Source organism: Morone saxatilis, unplaced genomic scaffold (assembly GCF_004916995.1).
Source record: "Morone saxatilis isolate NCDOM2014 unplaced genomic scaffold, NCSU_SB_2.0 Contig24, whole genome shotgun sequence".
NCBI classification, from domain to species: Eukaryota; Metazoa; Chordata; class Actinopteri; family Moronidae; genus Morone; species Morone saxatilis.
In genome coordinates this window covers 3,898,440-3,909,473 of record NW_023339807.1, presented here as the reverse complement: position 1 = coordinate 3,909,473, position 11,034 = coordinate 3,898,440, and the positions used below count along the sequence as shown (strand labels likewise).

Genomic DNA, 11,034 nt, shown 5'->3' with positions numbered 1-11,034 from the left:
GGCGAACGACAGCCTTATTACTACAATTGTACACTTTATTCTCTGAAGGTAGCATGATTTACGGATAAGCACTCCATGGGTGTGTCACATGTCACAGTAGTTCCATAACCCTGTGCGTGTGGCTCAGTTTTCCTTTCATCCCAACTCCGAGCTGTCCAGCAGCGCAGCAGTGGGGCAGCGCGGGCCAGTGAAGTCTCATCTATATTGTAGTATAAATATATATTTTATATTAACAAAAGAAGGCCATTAAGCCAACACAGTAGCACAGGATCCAATTAAGGATGTCACTGGCAGGTGGTACTCAATGCTGCTGACTGTGTGTGTGTGTGTGTGTGTGTGTGTGTGTGTGTGTGTGTGTAGGTACATTAATGTGTTTCATAAAACAGGAGTGGAGTGTGACAGAATTATGACACAAATTCAATGGCAGTTGATCTGAATTGATACTAGCAGATTTGGTGTGTGTGAGTATGCTGGTCGCTGTGTGTGTGTGGTAATGCTGGTCGCTGTGTGTGTGTGTGTGTATGCTTGGTCGCTGGGTGTTTGGCAGCCTGCGGCACTATGAGCATCCATGTGGATTTATACTGCATATGGCATAAGTTTGTTTGGTTTAAGTCAGAGCAGGGACTCCATTGCTTCTTACGCAGAGGTGTTACGTCGTTGGTAAGTTTATGTGGTTGGTAGCCAAGACCCGTTAGCCCAAACACACACCACTCCTCACCCCTGGCGCGCCTCGCCTGGAAAGTGGACGAGATGAGGCGGTGGTGACACAAAGCTGCAGTCAAGTGGGACAGTTTCCAGTAGCCTTCAGAGAATATACAGGAAGTCAAAGAAATGTTTACAACCATGTTCGAATATATAAATAAACTTTATTATCATCTTGTCAACAGATTAAACCTTCATTGCTCAACATGAGACATGAAACGGCTGCAATCTAGAGTTAAATATTAAAATCACAGAAAATTTGGAAAACATGCTGTTTGTTTGTCAAAACTAAGAGCCAATCAGCTCTTTGATCCGCTGACAGCCAGGCGTTTCCCATCATGCCCTTGGTCTTGCAGTCGATGGAGAGCCACTGTGGCCGCCTAGATCTCCTGAAGTTAGCGTTACCCATGTGTGCACAATGTCAGAGCAAGTCTGCATGGAGTCGGACACAAATAACCAGCATGCATTGTGCGCCCATCAATTCAATCACCCTCACGCACTAACATAAACGTATTTTTCCATCAAATTTATCAGCTTGCAGTAAAATTTAAGAGAATGGCACCAGTCTGTAAATGCATGTACATAACTGACAACAAACACATCTGTCTTTGTTTGTCTAACAGGGATCCTTCATGGAGCAGGACTGTGGCAGCTTCCTAAACAACTGTACCTGCCCACAGAGGAGAAGTCGGCCCAGGCCCCAAACAGCCACCTTAAATATGTCTGGTATGACCCCGGAGCCATTCCTTCCTCCCGCAGGCTCCTCGTTTACTTTTGTCCAGCTATTCGTTAGAAGTGGGACATGTGTTCTCGCCCTTTGCTTTTCTTGGACTCTCTCCAGGATCTGCTGTTCTTTCTCTCCCCCTTACCTCTCATCATTTTTGCTGTCTTGTTTTTCAAAAAAAAAAACCTTGGAGGGTTCATTACCCACTTTCCACCAAAAAAAAAGAGTCTGGAAAGATGTTTGACCTTGATCCCACACATGGTAGCCAGCCTGCCCTCCCTTGTTCTCATCGAGCCATGTTAAAAGGTTTTTATAAGCACTCTGCCAAATCCGCCAGCTAGAAATTGTTCTTGTTGTTTAACTGTGAGTCTATCCAGAGATGTTTCCCAGTGCCATCAGATGGAGGAGGAACACCTTCCTTTGTGTGCTGCTAGAATGGTTTGGAGGTTGAGAGACTCTGTTTACAAAGGTCGCATATTGCGCCAAGCAGAAGGTTACCTATGGGTCCTGCGTTGTAAAAATATGGCTCGAAGTGCGGGCTGCATCGACAGCACTGCATCAGATCTGAGTGTTTCAAAGATTCCAGTGGAACACTTAATATTATCATAAAAATTTATAAGAGGCCTCCGTCTCCAGAAGGTTATCAGCTGCAGTTATGGCATTTTATAATGAATTTTCCACAATTTAGTTCGGTTTCCATGGCTATCAAACATTTACTTCTAATAGCAGTCAGTGTTGACTGTCAACTGCCATGAGGAAAAAGGCCAAATTTTAGATACAATATTTCTTTAGGACATTCCACTTTAGTTGTCATCACCCGAGGGGTTAGCAGTATGTTGTACTAATGTTAGAGGAAGATGAAAATATATGGACGCTGAGATAATGCTCCCCTGTGGTTTTATTCATGCTGCATTGCAGTCAAACTGGTTTCCATCAGGCGTCCATCAATTATTTTTACTACTACAGGTAGCCCAGACACTTGAGGGGTCAGGCTGTTTGAGCAGAATAACACTGAACAGAACCAAAGTGTCCCTACTGTGGCTGCTTCAACATCTGCTCTGCAATTTGAACACCTGCCTTCCAAAGTAAACACACTGTCAGAGAAACATGACTGAAGACTTCAGTTCCTGCGCCCACATTCTCTATCGAACCAGTGCGTAATACGAACCACACAGAAAACACGCAGAAATGTAAATTACAGGATGTATGGAGACACGTATGGTCACTTGTTTGTGTTGAGGTTAGTTGGGCACTTTGTGTGGTCTTGTGTTTATAGGAGATGTGTGTGTGTGTGTGTATGTATGTATATCTGAAGTTAGGAACCATTATGTGTATACACGTAATCCATGAACACAGGAGAAGCAATGTGATTGTTGGCTATCGTACATATGTTGATTATGAAATAATAATAATAATTTTATGAAATAAAATTACAAAGGCCTTATTTTTAATATTTGACTATGTAAAATATTCTTTTAAATAAATATTGTGTGTCTGTGTGTGTCGTAACTTGTTTATAACGTACGTCCCTTTCTTTTTGCACCACAGGAAGATGCTCCAGTCTCTGGGGCGGCCAGAGCTCCACATGGCCCTGGAGGTGACCATTGTGAGTGGTTCAGGGCAGGAGCATGCAGGCTGTCTGCTCCTCACCTCCGAGGTGCTGTTTGTGGTCAGCCTCAGTGAGGACACCCAGCAGCAGGCCTTCCCCATCACAGAGGTAACAGTTAGTAGTCAGGAAGTAAAAGGAAAAAACAGCTCCTGTAACACTCAAATGAACCTTTCTGTAGCTGTGTTGCAGAACAGTGAAGTGAATGTGAAACTTGGTGTCTTCTGTAGGTGGAGTGTCAGCAGGAACCAGGACAGCAGGGCCAGCTCACCCTCACCTTACAGCAACAGACGGTAACAAATGACGCAGAGGTGAGACTGAAAGGAGCTCTACGGGGGTCACATGGTGCAAAATAATGAAAGAGGAATTACAGTGTTTATTTTATGCACTGCATTTACAGGCTGATTGTCAGTATGTGTCATTTTTATTGTGAAGGCCGAGAGGAAGGCAGCACCTGAGTCTGATTTCAGACTGCAATGCATGTTGACTGAGCACTCCTTGCTTTAGCAGTATTTGTGCACATTTCCACAGTAATGTGTGTAACCATGTCACCAAAAAAGGGCCAAGGCAGTGCTTTTAGACAGTACAGGTAGACCTATTGCTGTTCTCATAACTTTTTTTTCGTGTTTGTGCAGCAGAATCCTGAATACCAAACAACCACACAACTCATGACCTCTGGGTGACGCTGTAATAATGAAGTTGACCTTTTTGCAGTTATCTCAAACAGCTTTGCCTACAGTCAAAATTCCTTCATTTCAAGTCATCTGCATCTGGTCTTTTCCTCACTGTCAAATTTTCAGACTTTTCACAACCTAATTGGAAAGTGTACAGATTTCCTATCATTCCCAATTGTTGCTTCAATAATAAGCAACCATGAACCGACAGTAACCTATGACCTCGGCTGATCACATAAAATTATTCTTACTAATTCTACCTATGTTGAAGATGAATTTAGCTCCTGTAGTGTTTGGTTGGCATGACAACATACTTTCACAAAACACTCCATCATGTGTCCTTGATGGCACATGATTGGACACCACCTGCAGCAGATTTAACTTCATTAGGACCAGTGTGCTGGTAATCATCCGCCTGTCCTCCCTCAGGGTGACGGTGTCCGTGAGCGTCTGTCAGAGCAGCAGTATCGACGGCTGGTGGATTACGTGATGCGAGCCTCCCAGTTTCTCTCCCCCTCCGCTGCCTCTCTCCAGCTGCAGCCCCCAGTGACACTGGCCGAGCCACCGCCCTCTGTCACCAAGTCTTACCGCTACCTGGTGGATCCCGCCTTCGCCAAGGTGTTTGTCAGCAAGTTCACCATGGTGAAGAATAAAGCCTTACGCATTGGATTCCACTAACACACGAAATAGATGAGAAGTTCCAGTTTAAATTAAGCCTTAAACTATGAATACACTTTATTTTGGCTTTGAAAAGATAACTACCCATTTATGCAATGCTGTTGAAGTAAGTCCACGTTGTCTATGCCTTAGGGATGAAGTTGTCTTTGAAAGATATTTTTTACTGCTACAAACTAATCACATAGCCACAGAGAGAATTAGAGACAGTTTTAATCATAGAAACACGTGTAAGTTCTGACATTTCAATGGGTACATACTGTAATGAACACTAAAACAAATAGTTGTCAACTTAAACCTTCTAGGGCCAACAGTGTGTTCTCTTTCAACTTGAAATCAGGGCTCATTCAGTCATAGTGAAACCTCAGTGTTGCAGATAGAAATGCACAGCTAACACTCAAATCTGCTGCATTTCTATCAAAACAGCCTGTAATGTTTCACTCTGCAGAGTAAGCTCATGGTGTTTACATTCTCCATGTAGTAACTGTCTCATGCCAATGTTAAGTGCAATATTATATACATGTTGATGGATGCTAGAGATACAAGCTGTCAACCAAAATGTTTTTATAGATGATGTAACATACTCGTTTGACAATAACACTGTTCTTTGTAACTTGTCGATGCCAACCATGTTGTTTTTGTTGCCTTTTATATTGTTGTACCAGTGAGCTCTAAGTCTAATGCCTTTAATGTATGTAAATGGATAATATATTAATAGACATTTTAATAAAAAGATTAAAATTTACTATATGTATTACTATCATTGTGTACTAAGTTTGCAGTGGGAAACTGTATATTAACTACATAATGAATATAAACTCGTAGACAGTAAAATGGATGTTTGTCACACAGGGTTTAAGAAAGTATTCTTACATCATACGTAAACCCAGCCTCAAACTTCTACCTCGTTGACCAGATATCAGTAGCAGCTCTGCTCTCGGTTTTCAGTGCTCCGATAACGCCGTCAGTCATCCTCATCTGTTTGTGCTGCATGAAGTCACTTCATGTTGCAGGCTCTCACACCCCCTGCAGTAAAACAATATAGTCACTGATGTTAGAGAGACAAAGTAACTAGAAACTTTGTGTGTTTACATCTTATTTCACTCACTGTTGCACTGTTTACTCTCCATCCTGGAGGAGCGACGTGCAGGCTGCTGCCGGCTGGGTTTACTGCCTGCTGACCTCACAGTGCAGTCAGAGGAGGAGTCTGGAGAATGACAGTGTCTCAACATATTAATGTTTTCACAGAGAATATCTACTGTACAACTTTGTGGACCATATCTTTGTTTTTGTCATACACAAACTTTTTTGATTTTTATCACATTTCTGTCTCTGAGCAACACAGAGGTACTAATGCCTGCTTTTAAAACTAGGAGGCTAGACTATAGTAACACTCTCCTTTCTGGTCTACCAAAGAATGCAATAAACCAGCTTCAATGAATTGAGAGAGCACACATTACGCCTGTTCTTACACCTGTACCTGTTTGTTTTTAAAGCACAAAATGGCTTTGTGCTAGACTACTCTGAGCACCCCTCAGATGGTTAGCTGTTCCATTGTGCTCCAACCATAGGAGCTGAAAATATAAATATTTTTAAATGTAAATTAAAAACTTTATGTAGTGATTTATAAGTTTGTAATTAACAAATAATCGATACAAGTGTATCATTTATTTATTATAATTAAGTTATTTTGTGTAGTATTTCAGAATACATTTTTCTATTGCTATCTTATTATCTTAACTACTCCTCTTTTTTTGTTAGTTTAGATATATTTAAGGTGAGACATTTGCTGAGAATTACAGGGTAAGATCACTTGTTGTTTTGGCATGCATTGGTCTCTAAATGTTATAGCAATCTGTTTTGTAAAAGCACCTTAAATTGCAGTTTATTTGTTTCAAAGGTTTTTCAGTTGATTGATTGATACGTGTCCGCTGAGCTCGTCTCTCCCATGCAGGAATCAGATGATCTCCATCTATGTTTCTGACAGTATTTCTCCTCTATAGCATTCCATTAAAACACAATTTGCACTATGCTTCAGTTCCATTTGTCCTCATTCACTGTGGGCTGTTACTAAATCCTGCGTTAGCATCGCGCCTCATTTACACATCCACGCAATGTGGGCTTCTCCTGCACAGAACATTGACACTTAATGGACAGGCAGAAGTGGCTGTTTTGGCCATAGTTCTACATAATGAGACAGATTTGAAATGTGGAGGGGGTCAGTTTGACAGTGCTTTGGCTTCGCCTGCCAGGTAATATCACAGCCTTGGACATTTAGCTTGGCTTTTACCGTGGGAACAGCTAAATGTCCTTTCGGTGTTATGGTTTCCTGCATTTAGTCTGTCTAGTAGCAGCGAGTAGTCAAAAGTGCTGGATGTGGGAGTTTTACTGAGCCCTGGGAGACTAGGGTAGGAGTGTGTGTGTGTGTACCTGAGGTTGTGGAGAACGAGGCTTCCAGCTGACTCTGTCTCCTCAGCAGCACCTCCTCTCTCTTCAGAGCTGCCATGTACTTGGAGTAGGACCACGACAACTGAGGGAACATTTCCAGAAATCCAGTCAAATCTAACATGATTAGAAAAACGGTTCAATTAGAGGATCGAGTTTCTCTTTTATAGGCTGCGGTTGGAACTGATGAGGCCTTGTTTGGACTTCATGCAATAATTGAGTTTATGTTCATCACTGCAGTTCCTATTTTAATACATTATGCTCTTAGATAGTCATCAAAGGAAATCATTTAAATTGGTTTGGCTCCCTTTATGTGATACATTTTACACAAACATCTTCAGCTCTACATCCATGTTTCCCCATTACGAACATCAGACTGCTCCTCACCGGCTGCGTAGGAGTCAGCAGCACTCTGCTCTGTGTCCTCGACTGCTTTTTTCCACTTCTTTGCTCTTGTTCTTCCTTTACCTCATCTTCATCATCTGTCTCTTCCTCCTCCCTAAAACTGGACTCTGGCCTCTCCACATCGTCCTGTACAAAAGAGGTCAGACTGAATAGTTAGTTTTCACCACTTACCCATGATCCTTTATTCCTTCAGTACTGACTTTTTCCTTACCTGAGCTCTCCTCCTCTCGTCTTTTTCCTCCTCCTTTCTCCTCTGTCTCCGCACTCTGGCTGTGTGTTTCACTCGTTTCTCCTTCAGTAGAGGAAGGAGCTGCTCCTCTTGGATGCTGCTGCTCAGCTCTTGAAACTCAGGCCAAAACTTCAGCAATTCACTGAACACAGACATCTGCATAGATAGAGACAAAGCACACACATGTAGCCAGCATACTGGACGTAATATAGTCCACACACACACACACACACACACACACACAGAGAGACTACCTGTGCCTCTCTAAAGATGTAAGGGCCCAGCTCTTGGCGTTTCTCCACAATGTGCTGGGCCTGTTCAGGAGGGATGTCTATCTGCAGGGCGGGGGGCATGGAGGAGTCGATGAAACAGTTAATGATGGTGGAGATCTTCTGCTGGATGGTGGCTTCGTCACTGTGAGAATGACACAGGTCCTGCATACAGGAAGATAATAAATAAATGTGTAGTAGGAACTATTTCTAAGCTTCCACTCCTGCTGAAATGTTTGTAATATCACTGGAATTGAAGGGTGTATTCCAGATATGAAAAGGGGCTTTTTACCTTGAGATAAGACAGACAAACAGGGGTTAAAGAACATATTTTCTCAATCATTTTCTCATTATAAGCAATAGGATCTTACATGGACACACCATTTTTTGTTATTCCACATAAGAGATTTCTGTATTTGTGTTTTTTTCTGCACTCTTCTCACTGTTTGGAAGTGGGCAGGGTTTTCTTAGAAAAAGGTGACACCACGTACTCCTATGTACCAGTCAGGATTTAGCGACATTTCAGTCAAAATCTTGTGTGGTTGTGTGCTTTCCAGGCCACTGTCATATCTGATAAAATCAGTCCTGATACAGCAGATAAGCTGAGTTTAAAAAGTGGTAAATATATATATATATTTGTTTACTAAGAGTTTAAGAAAACTTTAACTTTGTTGTCTTATTCAGTCATGAATATGTAATGTCATAGATACATACTTCAGATAAGATTATTAATCCTGAAGTCATTTCTTTACAGTAACATAAGAATAAAGTGTATAAGAAGTAAATGCTAACACTAGTGCTTAATAGAATAACAATAATACACGTAGTAAAATAAGTCAACTAATATAAACTAAAATAAAGTAAAGTAGTATGGCCAATGAGATATAGAAAGTAACAAAAAGTATTATTGCACATGATATTGAAAAACTAAAATTGAGAACTGAAACCAAGTTTTCAGGGGGGTTAAGGTTAAGTGTAAAGATATCAACAGTGAACAGCAGATTGTAATACCATCACAATGTGTCTTACTCTTAGAGATCCTGTGTCCAACTGGAAGTCTTAAAGAGGTAGAAGGAGGAGATGACTTTTTATGGGTTTTAATGTGGATCATCAGAGCATTTTTATATATGATTTAATACATGTGTGGAGGGCATCTTTAACTCCTGGACAACATCTTACTTCACTAAAAACTCCACTCTGTATGTGCACTGGAGGTTTTAAGTTTACAAAAACATACGTACTGGACTAGGATTGGCTTCCAAACTAGTTGTGATGCCACAGAAACTTGTGTTAAAGTGAGATTTAAGTTTCTCCTTCAACAGATGAATGTGGAAAAACGACACAGTTTATAAATGGAGGGGGACTTAGAGTATTTCATATATTTCTTTCCATAATCAATAGTGGAATGGCATACAACAAAGAACTTGTTGCAGGTACACATTGTAACCCACTGGCACATCAATCTCTTTTACCTTATATCTCTGCACCTCCAGCCAGAAGAGTACATCATTTTCTAGGAAGTCTCCCTTCAGAGAAACAAAGTGCTGAAACTGTGTACAAGTGACAGGGTTGAGTAGGATCCGTCGAAACAGCAGGATCTCTTTGGAGGAACTCATCCACAAGCCCTCGGCCTGCAGGGACAGAGGAGTGTTGGGCTTTTAAGAACACTGCTAGTTTAAGTTTAGTTTAAGAGTAAAAAATTCCTTAAGGGATAAATAAAATACACATAATAACCTACTTGTGTGCAAACATTAGAACAAAACATTTGTAGCAGCAGAAGATACAGTACAGTGTGCTCCTGAACAACAGCAGAAAATATGATGTGTGACCTCTGAGCCACAGTTGTAGCTCACAGAAAACTGAGATAATGATACTCCTTTATTCAGAAAACCCTCTCTTTGCCAATGATGAGATAATGATCATAAAGATGAGAGTCACAATCATGTATAAAAACTCCTTCCTGTAATCATCCTGCTTAAAATGTTCATGTTTTATATCTGTGCTCTGCTGTGGAGCTGAGATGAGAGGAGGGGAACGGAGCTGTATGGAAAACACTCCAAACACTATTAAAGGAAGGTTAGTAATGCTGATGCTTTAATCTTATTTATCCTGGATCCAATTTGGGAAAACTAACCACAAGGCCAAAATGGTGTTTGACAAAGCCAGTGCTTGAAGCCAAGTCATGAACTAAATCACACATGCTTTCAGGCCAGGAAATGCCTTATTTCTCTCCATTCAAAATATCCAGCTTCCCCAGAGGGTTTCTCCCTACCTTCCCGGCTTCTCTCCTCGTTCTGCGTCGACGGTAGACGTGCTGTGAGAGCCTGTCTGCTGCTTGGGGCTACCACACACAGAAACACACAGAGAGAGAGAGAGAGGTCAACAGTCAGAAACTGAGTAAACTAGGTTTAACAGAGACACTGAACACCTCTCGAACCTCTCTGCTCTGCACTCTGCTGCTCTTTGTCACTGGCAGTAACTAAAGCTCTCCGCCGCCTTTTCCCTTTAACCTTTCCTCAGTATTTATTTCCTCTGATCTTATTCCTCCAGTCTCCTCATAGAGAGGACTTTACCTCTCTGATATCCTCTTTGTCTCCCACCCCCAGCCTCTTCCGTCATCCTCTTCACCTCTTCCTCTACTCATCTCCTCCTCCAGCATGTAATGCTAAACTACATCTACCTCTCATTACTTAATGAGAGGATCCGTGTGACCAAACATCGTAAACTTGATAACATAATGAGGCAGAGCAGCGGAATCTGCGGTTTATGTGTTACCACCTGATGAGGCAACCTGAGAGAGCGACGGGACGGTGACAGTGTTTAGTGGTTTCTCACAGAGCCACTAATGTGCGTCTGACTTCTTATCTCTCTCCGCTCTCAAGGCCATTATACAGCAGGTATCGAATGCTGTTTCAGTATGCCAAGTACAATCCATACAAGTATTAGGGTGTTACAGTAATTACATTATCGTATCATTATCATACATCGTATGATATATAAATGATATGTAATCACAGCTTGTCACAAAATAAAAAAATATTTAAGAATGTCAAATTTTAGCCAACATGGAATACATCAAAACCTCAAGGTCATTGTTTTTAATCGTCAAATAATTTGAATGCTTTTTCAAACTGAAGTGACGGCAGCAAAAGTTGAACTGTTTTCAAATGTAGGTTGAACAGTTTTGTGTTTAGCCTTTATCTGATCTACACATGTAGCCACCAACCAGACAGCCTTGAAGATGGATACATATCACTAAGTTTAAAAAACACTGACCTCTGGAAACAGCACTTTCATGTCTGGTT

At 41.4% G+C, this 11,034-nt stretch overlaps 2 protein-coding genes across 4 annotated transcripts in view; one reads left to right on the top strand and one right to left on the bottom strand.

The window, feature by feature from the left end:
- The window catches only part of LOC118336017 (vacuolar protein sorting-associated protein 13B-like), a 313,914-nt gene extending 308,788 nt beyond the window's left edge, over positions 1 to 5,126 (top strand). For 2 of the 3 annotated variants that reach the window (XM_035672549.1, XM_035672551.1), the window contains exons 65-68: positions 1,326 to 1,428; positions 2,975 to 3,143; positions 3,263 to 3,343; positions 4,136 to 5,126. In XM_035672549.1, the coding sequence (XP_035528442.1) occupies positions 1,326 to 1,428; positions 2,975 to 3,143; positions 3,263 to 3,343; positions 4,136 to 4,384 (602 nt within the window). In that variant the 3' untranslated portion in view covers positions 4,385 to 5,126. The remainder of the gene's footprint in view (positions 1 to 1,325; positions 1,429 to 2,974; positions 3,144 to 3,262; positions 3,344 to 4,135) is intronic. The other variant, XM_035672550.1, reaches the window with a different exon arrangement.
- Positions 5,127 to 5,378: 252 nt separating this feature from the next.
- The window catches only part of LOC118335693 (regulator of G-protein signaling 22), a 16,281-nt gene continuing 10,625 nt past the window's right edge, over positions 5,379 to 11,034 (bottom strand). Inside the window, exons 17-24 of the mRNA XM_035672119.1 lie at positions 10,002 to 10,070; positions 9,202 to 9,360; positions 7,715 to 7,894; positions 7,443 to 7,616; positions 7,214 to 7,357; positions 6,812 to 6,911; positions 5,490 to 5,588; positions 5,379 to 5,407 (exon numbers count right to left, since the gene is read on the bottom strand). Coding sequence (XP_035528012.1) covers positions 5,379 to 5,407; positions 5,490 to 5,588; positions 6,812 to 6,911; positions 7,214 to 7,357; positions 7,443 to 7,616; positions 7,715 to 7,894; positions 9,202 to 9,360; positions 10,002 to 10,070 — 954 coding nt within the window. The remainder of the gene's footprint in view (positions 5,408 to 5,489; positions 5,589 to 6,811; positions 6,912 to 7,213; positions 7,358 to 7,442; positions 7,617 to 7,714; positions 7,895 to 9,201; positions 9,361 to 10,001; positions 10,071 to 11,034) is intronic.